General features: G+C 33.1%; 1 protein-coding gene across 2 annotated transcripts in view; it reads right to left on the bottom strand.

The window, feature by feature from the left end:
* Nucleotides 1-7,943: 7,943 nt before the first annotated feature.
* The window catches only part of LOC119638681 (irregular chiasm C-roughest protein), a 292,205-nt gene continuing 277,676 nt past the window's right edge, over nt 7,944-22,472 (bottom strand). For both annotated transcript variants that reach the window (XM_038035622.1, XM_038035623.1), the window contains exons 16-18: nt 18,906-19,190; nt 15,013-15,137; nt 7,944-14,259 (exon numbers count right to left, since the gene is read on the bottom strand). In XM_038035622.1, the coding sequence (XP_037891550.1) occupies nt 13,405-14,259; nt 15,013-15,137; nt 18,906-19,190 (1,265 nt within the window). In that variant the 3' untranslated portion in view covers nt 7,944-13,404. The remainder of the gene's footprint in view (nt 14,260-15,012; nt 15,138-18,905; nt 19,191-22,472) is intronic.

Below are 22,472 nucleotides of genomic sequence, written 5' to 3'. Positions count from 1 at the left end.
CAGATGGCTTAATTTTATTAATTGTAGGCACACTTTCAGACCCTTTCACCTAATTTTTGAACTTAGCTGCATGAGAGTGAGAAGAAAAAATACGAAAGCTAGCTCTTAAAAGTTTTAACGTAATAATTGTTATTTTGAGAGTTGACACTCGTTGTTACATATTTAGAAAGATGAAAAAAAGAACTCAATACCAATGAGTATAGCTGCAAAACTATAGTGCAACCCAGTTCGGGTCAGCGGGCTGGAACAGTGCGCAACTCGGTGTATCAGGTCTCAATCAAAGAACCTACGCAATACTTACAGTATAATTTAATATACTGGTGGACTCATTATCCCACAATAAAATGCTTTTTCATTGAAAATTTACAATATTTATCAAATATAAATATTTTATTTAGATTTCTGGAAGGGAAACTTTCAGTGGAGTGAAGTCTTTCAATGGCGAAGTAGACTGAAAACCCTTCTGCTCGTATATTTTATGCATTTTAAATCAGATTGCTAAAAATTCATCGCAACTTGGGGATTTATTGTATTCAAAATCGTATGTTTCAACGTAATGTGATATAAGTAATGATTATGCTAAAATCTATTAATCGAGATTGGAAATATAACCTTAGCACAATGACTTTAGTAAATGATAACTTTGGTAAAATGTAAAATCAAATTCTCTTGTTTATATTCTTAACCGTTTGAGTACCAAGCAGCGCGATCGCGCTGTTCAGATTTCATGTCGAGAAATACCAACCGGCGCTATAGCGCTTGTTTAATTTTATGTATTTAAATGTATTTAAATTGTTTGTTAATAAATACTTAGAGTTTTTTCCACAAAAATTGTAGAAAAAACAACAGCAAAATAGAAATTTTTATTTATTTAATATTTTGTAATACATTATTGCACTACTAAAGTAGTATTGTAATTGTAACGCGCTCGACTTCGACAATACCTAACACACCGTCAGATGTCGACAATGCTCGAAATGTGCTGGGTTTTCCCGACATAAAATCTAAACAGCGGGATCGCGCTGCTTGAGAATCTTCGACAGTGTTTTTTCAAAACCGTCTGGTACTCAAACGGTTAATTATGTACATGTAGACGAATTTTACGAAAACCGTAAACCTAAAGCGAAAAAATGTGAAGGATATAAGTTAGAAAAAAGAGTCTTATTGGTAGTTATGAATAGATTCATAGGCTGATTTTTTTATATGCAGTTCAGATTCCGCAAACGTTCTTTTCTTTTTATACCCATCACCAAAGTTTGAGAGGATGACAAAGCGTTCGCAAAACCCAAAAGAAAGCTTCAGAGACAAAGTGTATATATTCTTAATCCGTCGATCTAAACATGTTTTTCTGTGTAATGTCTGTTGCAAGCATTCCCCCGGCCACAAAAGTAAAGCTATCGATTTCAAATTTGACACAAACGTTGCAAGTTTTTGCACGCCAATTGGTAGTGGAAATGGGCCAAATCGGTCGAAAGACACGTCTACAGTACCCCGTAATATAAGAAAAACTCTTTTTCTTCAAAAAGAATAAAAAAAGTTGATTCTTTGACCATTACTGATAATCCATGGCCGAATAGCGAAAAGGAATATATCGCTTATTAGTTTGCAAAAGATTTTAAAAGTGACCTAAACGCCGATGGGACAAAAACTTTCATTGTGAAAGTAGGCCGCGCCTGCTTCATATTATAAAAAATGAAAATTTATTTTTTACTTTTTTTCTGTCTTTTTTAAAATGGCAATGCTGGGTACAAAAGATTCGGTCACAACTGAATGTAATTATTCACTTCTAACATGGTAGCCAGGACAGGAACAGAAGACGGACTTGGGGCACGTAAGAATAGTTAAATTTTCTAGAAATTCCGGATGGTATTTTTATATATTCAGTGACTACAAAAAACTTTGTATGTCTGGTATAAAAATTGTTACAAGTTTTATTCGATTAGTAAAAGTATCAATAGTGTAATATATATACTCGTTCTTATCGGTAATGGAAGCTCCACTCCATATTAAAATGTGTTCATCAGCATAATTTCCCAAGTGATGTTATTTAGATCAAAGAAAAAAAATCAAAATATACAATTGCAAGTATGTCGCTATTTTGCAGATTAACGTTCTCTTCAGTCCAACCGCATTTCCTGCGCCGACCTATTTTTTCACCAAAAAAATATGCCACACTGGTAATTATATAATAATTTTCGCTTTTCTTTTTGTTGCTATTGTTTTAGATTTAAGTAGAACACTTTTATTTTCATAAGATAAACATTGATTGAGCAAACATCAAAGATAAGAGTTCGTACTTTACTTCTGAAATATTTCAAGCAATTTACTTTGATACTCCCTAATCCTGCCTTCAGCTAGAGAGGAATCTTATGATCGGAATAAATTGCTTTTTGCTATGATATCGCAACATTCTTTACAGCGGTTATCAGTTGCTACATGAATTGAATTGAAGTTTCTGGCCTGAGCTCGGGTTGAGACTTGCGACGCTGTCGATTGTAGCTAGCCAGCCTTCTTAAAGCCTTGTAGGATAACATTTTCTTTCAAGCAAACCATTGGGTTTTTTGAAAGATCAAAAATTAAACACAACTTTTCTTTTAAATTAATAAAGATTTTTTTAATGTTTTTATATTTAATTATCTTTTTTTAATATTTTTAGCTTTATCCTATCATCTTCACTCACACGACATACCATACAATTTATTTACTTATTGTTATTATTAGTTATCTTGATTTTTTAGTTTTTTGTTTTTATCCTATATATCCTCTCATCTTATCACAGATGGTGAAGGAGATGAAAAGGTGTGCATTTGATTTCTTTACATTTCATGCTTAAACCTGAATTGTTTTATGTTGTTACTTTTGTTGTTGCTCTTGTTGTTGTTGCTGTTTCGTTTTATCAAGATTGAGACTTGGATTTTTTTATTTTAAATTAACATTGATAGTAAATCGTTTTATGCATTTTTTATTTAATAATAATCATAATAATAATAATAATAATTTCGTGTTTCTTTTAAGATTATAATCAAATATATTACAAGTTATCCTTTTTTTTTTTAAAGAGAATTTTATTTAATGGTTGTTAGAATTATAATAAAACTAAATATATTTAGACTAGAATTTTACATTTAAAAAATTTTTTATTTAAACTGTTTTTTTACTTCCTTTAATTTAAAGAATTTCTTTTTTCTTTTTGCTTATTTTTTAATTATTTATTTAAATTTGTTTTCGTTTTTTTTTTTTTTTATATAATTTCAATGAAAAATAGAAAACATGAATTCAAGTCACTTGAGTTTTGTTTTTGTTTTTTTTACATATTTAAGAAATAATTTGCATTAAATTAATATTACATAACTTCTGCTTACGTTTAAAAATTTTTCGTACAATTTCCTTTTTACTGAGAACTTAATTTTTGGTTTTAAAAGTAGGTTTTGCTGGGGAAATCCGTTTTTGTGTTGTTAGTTTTCTTGTTTCTGTTAGATTCTCGCAAAATTTAAAAAAAAAATAAACAAATGTTTAAAGATTTTACGCTAAAACAACGACAAGAATTATGTAAATGCAGATCTAGACAGCGAACAAGTATATGAAACGAGGAGGTTCTTACACACTTAAGACGTAGACGAATTTGTTTCTTGTATTGATTTAAGTACCGCTTCTTGAGTCTACACTGAAATTATGTGGTTGAAAAGTTTGTAACTCTGTGTGTGATACCGTTGTTGTCAATAATATTTTCTGATAGCATCAACTTATTCTACGAAATCTACCTTCAAGACGACAACTTGTGATAATATTTCTTAAAAGTTTGGAAGTTTGGAGGTTGAAGATTGTAGTTAACAAGCCAATCTGTACGTGATTTAAAATATTTTATTCAGACATGAGACTCTTGAATATGAAGCGACATTTTTATACCAACTGCCAAAAAATGGATTTACCCAGCACTGATTTTTCCGATTCCACAAGGGAAATCCATAACGTAAATGTATTCCTTATTATCCCTTTCATTTGTTTTGCGCTTTAATGGTGGCTCTTTCTTAGAGAACATTGTCTGCTTTTGGATCACATATATGTTCTCTGAATCGTGGCTTACAAATTTTTAGCTGCTGGCTAAATATCAATTTTGAAAATACATGTACCTAACTCTCTTCTAATAAGCAAATGCACTCAACTATGCAAGTTCGTTCTTTAGATAATACAGGTGCTTAATGAATAGATTATATTTTTTGGGACTCATAGATTCTTTCTAATACTCCATGTTCGTTGGGTCTCTCTCCAAAACTGAAAAAGACCTGCAACTAAAAAATGATTTGGAAAACGAGGGTACCTCGGCCTTAAGTAAACCAAGAGCTACGACAAATGACTCATAAACCAGTCGTTAAACTATTAAGAGTAGAAGTCCATGAAAGTACCTGTATGAGTACAAATAACGACCGGAATATTTTTCATTACCTAATACGTATCTTTAAGATAAAACGAATTTTCTCTTCAATAATTGAAATTTAAAAATTATTACAGTATACATATATACAGATCATTCATTGTTTGTAGATTTACAATACATACATACATATATACAAAACATATTGATTTTAATTAAGATTTACTTTGTTTGTCAGAGTTTTTAATATCGAAAAGTAAACAGCTTTTCATCAAATTAAATGCATATATGTACACAAAAGCAAGCAAAGAAAGCCTGTGAGTTAAAATTAAGTACAACATACTTATATTAATTTGTCTTTATAAAGGAAACCAATCAAACTTAACGATCAAACATATTAGCACTTACGTAACTTCACTCTATAAAAAAGGAAAATAATTTGGATTACATAACAAGTAAGAAATCCATTCCATAAATATTTAAAATCTGAACATCCACTTAAAATTCCATTGCGGCAGCTGGGCTCATCTATTTCTTCTATAGGTCTTCGTCAATTTTTATTATTAGTTTAGCATTTTTGGTTACAACTATTTTTGGGCGTTCACGGCCAAAGGACGTCTTTAGTAAAGTATTGCAAGTAATGCTCGTCAATGAGAGCAAGGTAAACGAACAGACCGGTGGACAAAGCTAAATTGACTGAGAACTACACATATACCATTTGTACATACTGAATAAATATCGAAAATATATATAGTGCATGCTTCCGCTGTGGTAAAGTTAAGTTGAGCTTTCAGTGGTCAATGCAACGACGTATCATTTACTTTTGCTATAAGAGTTCTCAGTTTCTCTAATATAACGTACTTTCAAACCATCTCGAATGTCCTGCAATGAAAACAAATATCTGAGTAATTTTACGAATAGACAATAATGGATACGTTGATCTCGTTGAGTTATTGAAAACATTATGAAGTAATTCACTGAACAATAACTCTCTGATAGATTATAATTTCGGCACCAAAATAAATGTTTTTTTTTCAAATTTTGTTCTCTTGCAATATGCTGAGGGCGTATACGACCCATATTGCAAACTGATGCGAAGAACACAGCTTAGATTAAATGCATTATTTTAATTTATAATTTTCTTCGACGACCTAAATACCAAAGTAATCACTATTATTCGACAGCATTTGCAGTTAAACAGATATACATTAAAATATTTCTTGAACCTTTGCAACAGTCTAAGACTTCTTAAAATGATCCAAAACTTATCCAAAAGCACTCAAGAAAATAAATTTTGTTGAAAAAAGGTTCTACACGTATGCATTGTACGTTCAGATAGGCCGTTTATCCTGAACTCTTATCACGCTGCGTTGTTTACTGATTTCGCCCTCCCTCATAGCTTTCCACAAAATATAGTAAAAACAGCGAATGTAACCTTTTTCTTACCTTTACACATCTCTGCTTATAAGAAGACAATCTCCTGAGCTAAGCATTTTTAATCTTTCTTTTTTTCTCTTCTGTCCAAAATTGCTGGGTATAGTCATTTTCATGCTTTAGAACTCACGTCTTGCATGCCTTGATTAGCAAATACTTAGTCCAATTACATAACAACCACGTGACCTTACGTGTAACGCTTAATGGCCGCCAATCGCTCTTCAGTGTTTTGAAATCCACGAACAATTTTCACATTGCCCCAACACCGTCTCCCGTCTAGAGAATGAATAACCCGAATAGCGTGAGTACACTATGTTTCTAGCACCTTACGTATCCAGAATGTCCGTTGATGTATAATGCGACCAGTTATACCTTCTTTATTGCTCAGTCAGACGTTTTTTTCTGGAATACGCTCACTTTTCCTTTTTCTAAGCGTGGTATCTATTTTTGCTGAAACTCGTCGGGTAAGTTATGGGAATCGTCACAGCCGCAAAAATAATGACAGGAAGCTAAAATTCGGCACACACATTGTCTGGTACATTAGAAATATGTGGTTAAAAATGGTCGTGCTCTATTCACATACGCCTACTGAAAAAATTAAAACAACCTCAAGGAACACCCATAACCCTTCACCTTTTCCGTTAAATTGACGGGTCTCAGCCAAATTAGATATACACAAAATGTCCATAACTCTAGAATTAAATTAGTTTTAGTTATTTATTGTTTAGTCTTTCAAAGGAATTTTAACGAAAAAGTTAGGATAAATACAAATACTTTCCATTAACCCTTGGCTCTGTGGCATCGGCATATTAATAATCTAGCTTTAAAACAACGATTTCCTTTTTTTCCTGTTTGATTTCGGACAATCTTGGTATAACTTGGGATCACTTCACTTACTCTCTCTTCCATTATTTTTAGACTTTCAATGGCTTTACTTGGATCCTCTTTTTCTGCTCACATTTACGCACTAGGGGTTCGCCCCAATGTGCCCAAGTCGCAAGTACCATCGCGCAAAATATTAACCAAGAATATTTAGCATAGCTCTGAAGATATGAGGACAGTACATCATTGCCTTGATTATTCAAATATAATCAATGTAACAAATGCTACAAACGCTTCAAAGCTACATTAGGCGATCTTGTCTTGTTCTGGTCATATAACTGACCACGCTCCCTTTCTTCACATTCGCAATGAGACGCATCTTAAACACAGCATAAGACCGTTCACGTAGTTTTCTTCATTCGAAATCGTGAGTATTTGTTTCTGATATTTGGATGAAATAACGTTCAGCACTTTGTTGCTGTAATTTTTTAAAATATCATACATCAAGAGGTTTGGTTTCGCGAGACATTTGCAATGCAGTGATGAATAAAATTATTGTACAATGGATGAGATTGAAGCCTTTTGGCAGTAATATGGTTGTATTATAAAATAAAAATGTCTGTAAGCAAATTGTTAACATAATTACAGAATTTTGCGAAATATTTAAAAATTAGTTAAAAGAGGTTTCATTACTGAGTAGTGAGTTAAGAAAGAGAAATCTGTGCATTCCGTGTTCATACATTGCTTTAAGATGTCTATGTATACAGTTTTCTTCTTTGCTTTTGATATTTTTAAAAGTTTAATTTATTTGTGTTCATTTCCGTCGTGTTATAATACAAATTTTATTACTTCGTGCAATTCCTTTGCTGCAATTTGTTTATTGTGGCTTTTATTGGTTGACTTTTGGTGACTGTGCTTATTGTAATCACTATAACTAATTATAATATAATATACATTTATACATAAGATTTGACGTCTTTTTCCTTTCACAATTTACACGGTTATTCCCATATTATGTTTGTATCTTTAGTAAACTTCTTTTTATTATGCCCTTCCGATGTTTATACATAAGTTTTAGTTCAGTCTGATTCCAGTTGTAGCGGAAGAGAGCTTGTTAACCTGGGTTTAATTTCAATAATGCTTCTCTGTGCTCAATATACATAAGCGTCTTTTCGTTTCTTATGCATTTTGCTGGCTCTGTATTTATTAAATATTTTTTTTATTAATATTAACGTTATCTTTTTGTTTGTTGTTGTTTTTGTTATCGCTTTTATTTATATACACTAACATTGTTTATTTATCTTTATAATTAATTGATTTTTGTTAATTGCTCTTTAGTTTACAATAAAATTTTAATATAAAATAAAAAGAAGGAAAAAAACACGGAAACTATATACGTTTTAAGGCGAATTCAGGATATCCAGCAACTCAAGGGGCTTTAAGTGAAAGATTGTGGTTTTAAAAGGTGAATCAAATCGGCATCATTCCTATTCTGCACTTTTAGTGTTATTCGAATTTCGAAGCGCTTTCAATTTGCGTTCTCAATTCGTAATTAAATATGTAAAATGTATTTAAAATCTGATAGTAGTTGGACCGCATTGCATGGAAATTACAATATTTGGTTTTATTTAATTTAAAATGTTAGAATAGAAAAAGTTAAGCAAGAATGCTTTTTAGCTAATTCAGAAGCATCTAAAAGAGGCACATGATAAAAGCAAACTAGATTTAGACTCTCAAAGTGATCAAGGACGTGTGAATCTCATGGGGCCGCATGCTCGCTGCTGCATACAAGAATATAATTAAAAACAGAAAAAAATTCTACTTACGAAGAAAAAGCAATAAAAAGTACAACCGCAGAAGTTCATTCCAGTACAAAATACCTAGCTAATCGCATTGTTACCTGCAAAGGCTACAGCCTTACGCCTGTAAGTGAAATCACAAGAAGTAAAAATCGTAGGTCTCGCGGCAAAAGCTGTAAGCTCTAATAAGCCTCAACTGAATTGACCCGAACAATACATTCGTTACTCGACGAATGAGCGACTGACTATTACGGCGAGACCGGCCGAAGTAGAAGAGGTTAATTAGGTCCTTAGCAAGGAAACGCTCTGCATAATCTGATTTGTTGGCACATCTTCCTAAGGAATACGTATGTTTATTTTCTCTTTCAAATAGTAATCTAACTTTTTCCAATTTGTCATTGGCATAAACGTGAACACTGCCAAAGCGTAAGGTATTAAAAGATTAATTACAATAATTTTAGTTTCCTTAGGCATATAAACATTTAAGGAATAGAATATTCTTAATTAATGCGAGCACTAACAAAGTTTAGATATGCGTCAAAGCGTAACATAACTTACCACCCAGACTTTGAAATTGTTAACAATGTTTGATATCACCCATCCCATGTATAAGTATATATTAAATACATTTGCGATTCTTTCAAAAGAAGTGCTAAAAGAAATTTACGTCGGATCTTTGGAAAACAATTAATCGTAAAAAATTTTCTGTATTCATAGCGCTCACACCAAAAATAAAATTATTGCTAAAAAGCGAAGCGGCTACGTTGAATTCGGAATTAATCTGGTCGCTATCTGTATCATATTAAATAAAGCACATAAAAAAGCTCGCTTCCGATATAAGAAGATAAGTTCTTATAGCCATTTACCATAGTTTGCAGATTATTGACCAATTTCTAACTTTGTTCGCTGCTTTTAGTGTTTTTCCTTTCCTTGAGAGTTTGTTCAATGACAGCCATCCAAGTTCCAGCCTTTGATTACAACTTTAGCAGCTTCTATAATAATAACAATAAACGAATGGATTGGAAGTTTATGTATGTTAACTGATATTTTAAACGCAATTTTAGTTGAGAAAATCTTACGAAATAACGCGGTTAGTAGACCTTCACCTGTAAAAAATGAAATTTCACTTTCCGCTTTAATAAATGTACTGAATGCTATATACCCATAAGTATATATATATTATATAAGTACATATATATAAATTCGTGCACATAAATACACATCTTTTTGTATACATAATGTATACCAGCGTATATACGTTTAGATATAGAGTATGCGAATGTGTGTTTTCCAGTAATCTGGAAAACGCACGTACTTCTATATAGCGTTTGTTTTAATTTTCGGTATAGTAATAAAGCCATGGCATTACATTTAATGTATATAAGAGAAATTCTATATAAGATGATATGCAAAAAATAGGCGAATCATTTTCAGACCATATGTTAACAAGGAAGATGTCTGCATGGAAGATATACATTTTTGTTGCTGAAGTGAAGATAGCCCCCCAAGATAAATTTAGAAATTATGTTACTTCATTTACATAAAATTTATTTCGCTCACTCAATCCCCAAATTCCTCTACGGTTTTCCAAAATCTTCAGCTTCAGAGAACTACTTATTAATTATTTGATTTACTCATTGTAATTATTTTATGTACAATATTGCCTTTAAATACAATAAGTTATAGGGCATAATTTTAGAATGTACGCCGTCATGCCCAAAAGTCATAAACGGAATTTTCACCAATATAAATAATGAGAAGGAAAAAGCAGGCAATCAAGTGACTGCTAAGCGCATGCGCAAACGCACACGAACATTTTTGCCATAGATATATTCTATTTGCCTATAGAATGTTTTAAACGCGATTGATATTTAGAAAAATGACGACCACTCGATAATATCCATATAACTTCTTAAGCAAGTGCATGGACAAACGCGCTATTATGCAAACATATGCGCGAAACGTATAATCTTAAACATACATGCTGAAAAAAGACAAGAACATTATGTGTATAAAATCGTACAGTCCTTACCAACTAAACCAAAAACATTGGCAACGTTATTGCAACATTTTGCCTTTAGGGTCTTGTGTATGTGGAGAGGGCCGGTTTTTGATGAATTTCGGGGTGATGGACCGGGACCAGGGTAATGAAATTAGGCATTTCTAAAAGGCTTTAGCATTCTTTAAGACATATCAAAAACCTGCGTATGGCTCAATTCGTAAAAATTTTTTATACACTATATATTGAAAATTTTCGTCAACCCTGTACGTGTACTATATGTTAGTACAAGAGAAATTTTTTTTTTTAAATTTCTAATAACAATTCTGTATAATTTCTTATTTTATTTATGCTTGTATTTCTAGTTTTGCTTAGGTTTTCTAATAATTTTGTTGCGTTTAATTATCAATTGGCTTAGCGGAGGCGCGAACCAAGTGTGAAGATAGCCCACATTTTTGTCTTTGATAAGATGTGGACTAGGTACAGTGGGCTACCTTCACATAAGTGTTTTGTTGAGTGTCCTTGTTTATTGTTTTAATTCAGTTCAGCGCTCGACTATTGTCATTACATATTTATAAATAGTTACGTGCTTCAATAAAGGAATTAATTTCATGATCCTTATTATTTTCATTCTTACGAAGATCAACGCGTGCATAAAATACATCAATTGACTCAAGCCGAACGGTGGGACACAGCTACACGTTACGAAAGCAACGAGAAAAAATTTAAAAAAATAACATAAAAGTTTTTACTTATTTAGTGGCTCGTCACTATATCCTGAAGAATGAAATCATGATCATTACGCGTTTTATCCACAAATCAGATTTCTAGTAAATGGAAGAAGTTTGCAACTATATTTTAGAATCAGACCGTACCATATCTGTTCGAATTACAGCTAACGTGCACATCAAAATTCAATACATGTTTGCAATTATCGGTTGACCGCTTATCGCTTTGTAAACAACGAATGGCAAAGTTATTATTATATTTAGCTGTTTCAGGTCAGTGATGAGACGCTTATTCGTTTTTTTTGCAATTGTTTATTTTGCAATTGTTAATGATAAGGAGTGCCGATTAGAATTTTCGAAGCCACTTAATTAAAGTAATTGCTGTTTATAAAATTTTAATGTATTTTCATCTTCTTATTTTTTATGCAATGTTTAAAAATTTTTTGGAAAATTTTTTAAAGGTTTGACATTTTCAGAACAATTTCAAAAACAGTATACTTGCGGAAACTTTGGTTGAAACGTTTTTCAAGGTAAGCTGCAATACAAAAGCGGCATCATCCAAAAATTGACACATCCACAATTAAAAGTTTATGTATACTTGTTTGATTTAGAATTCATGCTTAGGTGAATACAGTTTTCTTTGATTTTATTCTCCTGCATTGGAAACAAATTAAAGATTTCGATTAGGTTTGCTTTCTTTCAAAAAGCTAAAAATACGCTTCAGATACCATATGTAAGCCTAAAATGCCAAGTGATTGTCTGCTTATCCGCGTGCCCGTATGTCTGTAAGAATTTAGAAGAGTACATAACTGTGGCAGAAATGTTTAACAACTTATTTTGGGATAAAAGAAAAAGAGGGAAAGAGTAACGGAATAATAAAAGACAATGAGGAGGTTTCTAAGCATATTTCAAGGCATTTTGCGAGGCAGCTTGAATTTAGGAGACGCAGCGGCAGCGAATGTGTTATAACTTGCGCAAAATAGAATATAAAAGAAGATTACTTAGTCTACAAGTCCACAGCTAGAGAATTACATAAGGGAATTGAGAAACGTTGAATTTTGGGTGATTGGTAAGTATGAAAAAATGAAATCCTTATTTAAATAAGGCAGCTATATGTTGAAAAGGGAAGACTATGTTAATAGAAAAAGCCGAATTTTGCAACGAAAAAAGCTGAGGAACTTTTCAACTAATCAAGAAGCCCTTACGAAGCACTTGGAAGAGAACTTGAAATTTTAGGAGAGACAGCTTTTTGAGTAAATATAAAGGGTTGCTAAGAACAAGATTAAATTAATTGGCCTAGCATTGCATATTCATTTTTATTTAATAGCCAGAAATTACATTTGAAATTAGGCGGGATGCGAACACCAACAAAATCGCCAAAAAGTGTGTTTACGAATCTTTAGCAGCAGCATAACTGTAGTCTAAGACTTACGACGGAAGATATACCTGTACAGAAGAATTAACAAACATTGTTTCGAAGTGGTGGGGCCAAAGACTTACCCTAAACAGACGTTGCCAATGTTTCAGATTCATTTTTTTTTTTCAATCAAAATAAATAGAGTAGTACATTCAAATGTTGCTTTAAGTTTTCATGATAAGTTTAATTTACCAAAGATTCGATTTCGTAGAATACCTTTTTTGAATAGTCACTCCATACAATTAATTTTTAATGCTAACTGTATTTTTGATAGGTATGGATCAATAGACATTCTAGGGATCGATTGAGAGTGAAAAACACTGCGAAAAGTACTTTGAGCTTGCAAGTAGCCATCATGAAACACAGTTGACACCCAAAAATTTTGGTGTAAATTGTTTTTTCAAACGCAAAAGTCATGCGTACTGGCCATTTTACTATTCGGCAGCAGAGAAGAGAACTTTACAATGCTAATTATCTAAGATTTTTTTTGTTTCACTGTTGTGTTGCGGAGCTTTCTCATAAAATTGTAATTTTGCATTAAAATCAGTATTTCTACTCTGAGTATCTCTGTTTTTATTCTGAGTATCTCTGTTTTTCTTTACTATTATTTTTATCCTCTTCTTCTCTCTCAATTGCTTTTTAATATATATCTTGTTTCCTTTGTTTTCTTAACTTCTTTTCTTATTGTATTCAGTTCTTTTTTGGAATTTTCCGTGAGTCTTCAATCAATTTTAAGTTTTCTCTTTATTTAGGTTTGCTTTCTCTGCATTTACTTCACATGACTTTTTCTTTTCTTAATCGCTAAATTTCTATTGTTTTTTTCTTTTTTACATTTAAACACAACTCTCTTGCTGCGAGTACATTAGCGGCGTACGCACTGTTACTATCTCTCGTGAATAGGATTTGCCAATGGCCGAGAGACCGGACAGTGAACTGCTGGGACTAGTTATAGCTGCCGTGGTTGTAGCAGAAGCTAATCCACTGCTATTACTGGAGACTAGCATTTGCCCAAGCGGTGGTGGGACAGACTGCTGCAAATGCAACTGTTGCTGCTGTTTTTGATGCTGCTGATATGAAGGCGGCATTGGGAGCGTTCCATGTTGATAATTGCTCGCACTACTGCTGCAACTTGCTGTTGCAGTGCCTAATATTTGCGTTACGGAAGTAGAAGAATTATGAGTAGATATGTTGGACTGATGATGATTGTGGGGTAAAGTATGATAGCCCCCTGGATGCGAGGGAAGTGTATACATTTGTACGGTGCCGGGCGATACAGTAGATGGGGTGCCCTGAGAAGTCGGTGACGATATACAGGGCGGGAATGGAGATGCTGAGCTAGAATTGCCAGCACTCGTCGACGTTTTGTAATGATCAATTTGAGCGTATATTGTTGGCTCCTCAAAATAATCGTACGTAGGCGGTGGTGGTGGTGGAACCCCTGTTTTATTACGCTGCAAGGTACTGCTTTTGGTCGGAATGCTGGGCAATAGCTTACGCCCACCCGTAGCAACATGAGGCAAAGTGCTTCCGGCCGCTGTTACGCCATTCGCACTCATACTCATAACGGATGAATTGCTGGCACCTTGCAGCAGCATACTGTTATTGCAATCTACTGATATGGGTTTTTTAGCATTACTGGACGAGGCTCCCGCAGCTAAGGAGAGCTCGGCGTAGTGAAGCTCCTCATCCTATACAGCATAGTAAAGATGTGAGAAAGAGTGGATAAAACATATATTGTAATGGAAAACTTAATTCACATGGACGGAAGCATGGGGAAAAAATCTTATAAAATCGTCCTAAGAATTGAATAGTCACTATTCGCTATTTTTCATTATTTTCGTTTCGACTCGATGTTAAAACTTCTAACAAAGTACTTTAAAGTTGATAGCTAAGCGTAAGATACGCAAAATCCAACGAATTTAAGCAATTAATGCAAAATAATTCCGTAAAGTTATTAAACATTCAATTTTCTTTGTAAAACAAAGCAATCAAAACTTTTCGTATTGTCTTACATAATATGGCAAAAGAAATCTTTTTTCTTTTCAGTGCTAACAATTTGTTGTCCTAGTCATCGCCATCATCGTCGTCGTTATGAGATCTAACAACAGTTTAACTTAAAAAATAAAAAAACGACAACAAACCTGTAAAACAAACCCTGATGATAAGTAATGGGAAAGAAAAGAACTTTTAACCAACACTAACACCTGACGTTTAGTAGTTAGAAGCGCTTACATTGTTAACTTCAGTTAAACTTTTGTTTACATAATGCGAATACCGTCAGAGTAGAAGATTTGCAAAAATGGTTTCTTTCGTAACTTAGATACGTGTTGTTCGTCGGGTACATGTCTGTGTCTCTGTGTTTCTCTTTCTATTCATTTAGCTCCATCTTTATAGTGTAAATGTAAACAATTATTAATGTAAAGAAAGCATTTCACTATTACCTTATTGCTTTGGTATAAACCACGTTCATCCGTTGGGGGTTTACAACTGATTTCCGCTTCACTGGTTGTCGATAAATGACCGGATGGTGTTTGTGTTGCTGATTTCTGTTTGTACTCACCATCAACTGCTTATAACATCAACAGCGACACCGACGACAGCCCAACAGCAGCAGCCCCATTTCAAAGAATAATAAGAAGAAAAAGCACAAAAGAATAGAAAATAGGAAAAGAAAAAAATTGGAAAAAATGGTCCTTAGTTTTCAAACCGCAAACAAAAAAAGGAGTAAAAATTACTGTTTTACATAATTTCATATGCTGAAGTAAAAAAATTGTAAGAGATATGATGACGTTTGCATGGAGAATATGAAAACAGTATAAGAAGAGAAAGAGAGATCTTGCGTCAACAACATGGAAAATTTCCATATTTCTCGTCTGCGAAATGAATGCAAAATTAAAGGGTACAAAACGAAGTAACTTTTTAGAGATTCTTTACATACATTGCAATTTAAAAATTTCTTTTATATCCTTAAAGGAATTAATATTGTATGTATGGCGCTTGATCCAAAATAGCTCTATTTATTCCTGAAAATTTTTATATTCTTAAAATAAGTATTAGTGGCTCAGAGGAGTTTAAAGTTGAAACTTTAATAACACAAAAAAAATTTACGTTGTCAATTGTTCCGCTGCCCTAGTGGCTTCCGGTAAAGCACCAAGCACGCTTATTTCGCTAGCACTTTCCTTCGAAACAGGCAGCAAAGGTAACGTTTTCGAACTTTGGTATTTTGTTTTTGACGCCAATTCTGATTTATTCAATGTAGCAAAAACTAAATTTTTTACAATTTAACGAGACAGCTCACGCTGCTCCATAAAAATCAGAAGTGTATTTGCAATTTGAATTTGAACGGTTATATCAATTTTGGTATGGTATTAATAAGATATCTTTTTGAAAACCGACAGTCTTCACATTTCGCCATTCTTATTATATGTTTATATGTTTTAAAAAATAAAAAATTTTCATTTATTAAAAGCTTCCCTTTCTTTCCGCTAGAAACTTATGAAATTGTAACGGAAGGCTTGCAGAATATAAATAAACTCTTAACCAAGTCTCATAAAATAGTTTTACCTCAGCCGCGATCGATGTGAAAACGTTACAATTGAATAAAACTATTTTCGTGATCGGCCAACTGTAGACTCGCGGCCACTTTTCCTTTGAAGCATCTGGCTTTACAAAGCAAAATTTCATTTGCTCTATTTTCCATGCCTGCGCAACTTTCGATTATGGGGCAATTATTTAGAATGAATAAAAGTAACGATTATTATAAACTATTAAGACTATACTATGAAATATCGAAATGTTGTGTATTTTATTACTAAACTGCAGGAAGCGTAGGACGAAGAGATTAGTCGGAAATTAATGTTATTACATCGCACATTGAAATCAATGGCTTAGTTAAAAATACTGGAGCCTTGGCGTAAAGAGTAGTGCATCTTACATCGAGCAGGCGAGACAACTTTGATTTTAAAAAGAGTTCAACAACGCAGAGTCATCGGTATTTTTTGAATAATTGCTACCATAAAAAATATAATTATAAGACGTTTTGAAATTGTGAACACAAAAAAAACGCCAACAAGTACATAAAATGTAAATGTTGTTACGTAGTCGAGCAACCGGTGTTTTTTTTTTTTGAACAAAAGCAATCTATCGTCTGCAAAGGCTAGATGTTATCGATAAATGATGCTTTTGAGGCATTGAGACGATTAATTGTTTGGAAAGAAAACTCTGCTATTTGTCACTGAACCAGACCTAAAAGAACGGAAATAAAATTTTTCCAAGACTGGAAATATTTTGTTATACTCTCAGATATAATGTGAGGTTGGTAATTTTTCGTAATTGGAAAAATCCGTTTTTAAAAAAGTTCTATTGGCAGCCTTCGACATTTATATTCCTCATATGAATAAGTATCCTAATATTCCTTGTCGTCATAATTCAATTTCATTTTATTAAATCACTTGAGACATTAAAAAACATAGTTGGAATAATAAAGAACAATGCGCAATTGCGGTATTTAGAACCTAACGGCTAAAAATTAAAATTTAAATGCGTACAGCTTAATTAAATGACCTATCGTCAACCATCATCGGACGGAACGGACGATCTTCTTTCGAAATACCCCTAATTCGGCACCTATGGCGTGCAATACCAGCGGATGATAACGGACTTTATGTCGGACGGTGATATGTTACCTAGTAGGCAGTTCGATCCAGAAAAGAAGAGCATGTTTAGCCTTCTTCTCCGCCGCGCTTCTGTTTGAAAGCGAATCGGCCTTGCCAACTTATTTCGAATGTGATATTCCCGTTCTTACTTGTAGTATGCTTGCCTTAAAAGAAAATGAGTCGAAAGTAAAATATACTTATCTTATTTTAAATAAGTAGAATTAACTTATAACTAAGTGATCAAAACAAGCCCTGAGATTTTGGGCGTTACAATAGTGTTAATCTTTTTTATTTTGTGTGATTAACTTATAATATCCTTTGCGGAATGGTGAATTTTAAAGCAGATCTCAAATACGGCGCTCCCTTCCTTTTTTAAAGCGATTTTGTTTGTAAATACAGTTACAATAGTGACTTAAAGGGATAATAATTTTGTACACATTTTTTTCAAACACTTCTCTTTTTCTTCAGCGTTTTTAAACTAATATACGAAAATTCGATGGTTGATATCGATATCAGAAAACGGGAGCGGTAGCATATCATTATTGTTAGCAATGAATTACTTAAAATAAAAATACGGGAAGTAATTTCCGACTTAATCGTTGCTTGCAGAACGTTATATTTTCATTAACTTTTGTGCTTAAATCGTGCTTTTATTATATCTCTTAACTCAATTGGAGCTTAAAGATTCATTAATTAAAATGTTTGCAAATTCTCGAATAAATTTTTTAAATATTTGACACTACTTTTTTTTTAAGAATATATTTCCAACAATTTATTGATTATCTATCTAGAAAGTCCTCTGAACAAACCCCAAATGTACTTCACAGTCATTTTCTCAATTTAAACCAATTACTCTAAAACGTTAGTATGTTCTTGCAGATGAGAAACCTTTAATTTCCTCAAATACCGCATTAATTCCCACATGTTAAATTGATCTCGAACATATAGCGCGCGCATCCAGGGGCGTGCATGTACGTATACATATAAATAAACGCAGACACATACGATGTAAAGAGCAGAGAAGATAAGGAAGTTTTCCCCAATTGCCTATTCGATAAAATATAAGGCTTGTGAGTGCGACAAACGTGTCTGGTTATGTTTAAATATGTCAGTTGTTTGCTGCTGGTGCCAGCAGCCAGCCAGCCTCGTTGCTTGCTTGTATATTTGCATAACCTTAAGGTAATACATTAACATATAGTGACTGCAATGACTGTACAGGTAAGAGCACATAAGAATCGACTCTTATGAGAATAGCTAAAGCAATACTGTATGTTATGAATAAGAGGGAATAAGCGTGTGTCTGGTAGACACTTACAATTTTGTCTCCTTTTTAACTCAGGGAGGACGATGAAGATTGAGAGCAAGTGAAAATATTTGTAAATAATTTGATAGGAAGGCAAGCGCGCGAAGTGAATATTAGCTTATAGCTACATGCAGTTTACGGTATGCATCGGCAAGGAAAGAACGAAATATAAATGACGTATTTTTCGCTTTATCACTGCAGCATAAATTTTTCCTTTCAGCTCCTACATATTGACGAGAAATATATCCTCAGCATACTTTGATTTGTTTTAAAAGCCTTTTTCTTCTTTTTCGACTTTTTAAGATTAAAGGCATTAAATATTCAGATTAAGAATAAGCGTTAAAAATAAAAGAGAAAAAAAAGCGAAAGTACTTACCCTCATTGTATGGCACCACATCAGGATTTTTCTCATCGTACATTTCTTCGGAATGACTTAATGGTAACGAGATTTTATCTTTAATTTGTAAATTGCCCGGACGTGAAAATTTCTGATTTTGATGTTGATATTTTTGTTGCTGCTTATGCGAACGCAATTTCAAGGCAGCCAAAGTGCCAATACCGATACATATAATAGCCACCAGTATGCCAACAAATATGCCAACCGACAATATCGGCGTCAGTTCAAAATTTGCTTGCGAACCCTTATAGGAAGTAAGGGCCACTGCCAGCCATTAACAGTCAATGCCAAGAGGAGTAAACGCAATAACGAAGAATAATAAGAAGAAGAGCGAGAGAATACAAATTAATGCCGAAAATATGTTTAATTGCCAAGGTAAACGTAAACGAAAAAAAAAAAACAAACAAAAAAGTACTAAGGAAAAAGTTCAATGTTCTAATTGGCTTCCGCAGAAAAACGGCAACTGGTTGCTTTCCTTAAATTGTGTAAAGTGTTCTTTCCTTATCACATATACAAAAATTCTTAACGTTTCACAGATTTATTTTTCTTCTTCTTTAAAAAAATGAAAAATGCTTTTGAAATCTTATTTTTAAGCAAAAAGTAAAAATAACTACAAAGAGAACTATGTTCGGTTTGACGCGAATGGATGTTGCTCCTCATCATAGGCAAGTATATTATAATAATATATATGTAAGACTGTATTAAGAGGTAAGGCTGCTCCTAATTGTATGCAATCACCGCAAATATGAAAATATACTTTGAAACTAACAAACGTTGAACAACAAACAACGATAATATTTTGACGGACAACTTTCGCGAACACAAGAAACCTCGAGGGGCGAGAGGACTGCCCTTTATGCTGGTCAAAAATTCGTATTTGCTGTCTCCAATATGCTACAAACGCATGAAGCAACACGCATATTCTTCTATTCACGCCTTCTTTTGGTTTCGAACACTATAAGCAAGGCAGATATTTTATTTCTTTATTTATCGTGAAACGCAGCTGAAACAAATTAAGAGGCGAATTCGATTGGCTCTTAGAAGTAAATTATATCCTAATCGTTATTAAAAACTGACAAAAAAATGTCAGGAGAAAGAATAAACAAAAAATGTGATGAAAGAATAAAAAGAGGAGAATAAAATTGATGTATAAATAAATAAGAGAGAAAGAGAAGAGAAGAAAAAAAAAAGACAGCATCTAGCGTACAGGCACACCCAAAACCCGTACAGATCCAAGTTGCGATTGAGCCCCTACGCTATTGCAAACATATAAAAGCTTTACAACGGATAACGGTAAACAACACCGCTGAAAATGTTAGTTTAAATTCCGCATAGACAAATCGCACGTATTAAGAAAAGTTGTTTTGATACTTGAAATGCTTGAAAGGATAGTTGTTTTTAAGCTTGAAATACTTTATTATTGCGATTTCTAACGCGTGTCGTTAAACTTGAAAAGTAGAACTGCGAAATAAATTCCATACATAGTAGTGGTAGGGAGAAAAAAGCTTTAACAGCCGTTTTATGGACTTGTTAGTAGACTGATTGAGACCCCAAGCACATGAAAAGTAAAAATGTCAAAATATATGATTAATAATGGATTCTTAATGGAACTTAATGGAGAAAATTTTCAATTGCGGTCTTAGGCTTTCCTACGCTTTTGCGAACGTCGTTCAAACGTAGATGTCAAATTACCCTTTCCCAAGTTGTGTTACCGTTCTAATTCGAAACTACTGAACCAAATTTTCAGCATTAGATATTCGCATGTGAGAAAACAGAATGAGAGCGACTTGGGAATTTTAGGATGACCGAGATATTGTGATGGGACGTACGATAAATATTGCTACCTGTTACATGCTGCGTGAGAAAGTTTGCATGCTCATATTATTCCGTGACAGTTTTAAATGGAACTTCAATTGCCATTTTATGTTAATTATTAGCTTTTGAAATGCTTGGCCTGCTTTCTAGAAACGCTTTGGGTATTGTTCACGGCACAAGGAGGAGAGGAAAGCAGGCGAAAAGTAGTTAGTTATAAATGCAAAGCACAATTAGCTTTAAAGTATATGTCGCCGTTGCTACGTTCGCCACTATCAACCATCATTTCACAACAACAACGCGTAAACTCGTCAAAGACATTATCAATGGCCTTGTGTTAAAAAAATTTGCAAAATTTTCATATTCTTCTTGTGTTTTTGTTACAGTTGCTGCTGTAGCTGTCGTCTTCAAGTCGTCTTCTAAATGCTAATTTATCTTATTTGTTCCTCGCGCTTTGATTTCTTCAACATTTCTCTCGCTCCGTTTTTTTTTTGTTAAAAGATTTATTTATCAAAAAAAAAGGAAACATCTGCTGTGCTGCTTCGCTTGAAACTTTCCACTAACACTTACACGTCGTCGTTCTCTTTTTAAGAACAACAACAACAACCACGGTTTAAACTAATTAGTGATGCATTTAGCTGGTTGGTAATTTTTTCTTTTTTTCCCCCCCTTTTCCACTCCTTTCATATAATTCTTTTTATATTCTCCCTTCCTATTAAACATACCATAACGTCTGTGTCTGCGTTTGCATAGGGGGCTTCCTCGTATATTTTAATTAAATTTAATCATTTCGAATTTGTAACTTTTTGTCTTTTGTTGCTTTTATACAGAGGCAATTTTGCTCGTTAAATCGCTTCACTCTTTCTTTTCACTTAAACGTTTTTTCTTTTCGCTCTGTCTCGTTAATGAAATATGAATGGAAGGAAAAAATCTAATCAAAACGTATTGAAGTGCAATGTTTTTCAAGCATTATTAAAAAGTTTTTCTGTTCCTCGATTTTTTCCCCTTCTTTTTATTCAACACTTAATGGATTTTATTTTTTAAATTTTCTTTTCACTTTTGATATTTAGTTTTTTTTTGTTTTTAGCTATCAAAGATATTGCTTTGCAATGATTAGCTAATGAAAGGCATCCAACTAAGCATTGGATATGCGTCTTCTAATTAAATTTAAATCATTTTATGGCCTTTAAATATTTTCGTCTATCATTAGAAAGTTAGTTTACTTTTTTATTAGAACGTCACTAACAGGATGCATAAATTAAATCATAATATATTTCGAAAATTGATAAGAAAGCGTTTGATTTCCAAAAATGTTTGGACGCTTGTTAATGAAACAATTTTGAGACCGCAAAAGAGCGTAGCTGTGCTCGGTGGAGATATAAAAGTAAAGGAAATATCTGAGCCCAAGATAAAACAGTGTTGAAAAATATTATTATGGGCGCGCTCTGCAGACTGTCACTATAAATATAAATGTTTGTTACTGTAACTCAAGACGTAATCATTACTATCGGTATAATGCAAATAAAAACAATTCTAGAAGAATTGATGATAAAGATCGTCTAATAAACTTCTACCGCTAAGAAGACGTTAACTCCGAAGTTCAGAGAAGCACCAAAAACATGTAAAACCACTACAGTGAATAATGGTGCACCACCTACACCTATTTGTATAATCGCTTTCCAAAATAATGCGCTGCATAGAGATTGGTCAAAAAAGTGATCCAATCCAAACCAT

The sequence above is a fragment of the Glossina fuscipes genome, unplaced genomic scaffold, assembly GCF_014805625.2.
Source record: "Glossina fuscipes isolate IAEA_lab_2018 unplaced genomic scaffold, Yale_Gfus_2 107, whole genome shotgun sequence".
Classification (NCBI taxonomy): domain Eukaryota; kingdom Metazoa; phylum Arthropoda; class Insecta; order Diptera; family Glossinidae; genus Glossina; species Glossina fuscipes.
Note: the sequence above shows the minus strand (reverse complement) of the source record. Positions and strands in the feature narration are given on the sequence as shown.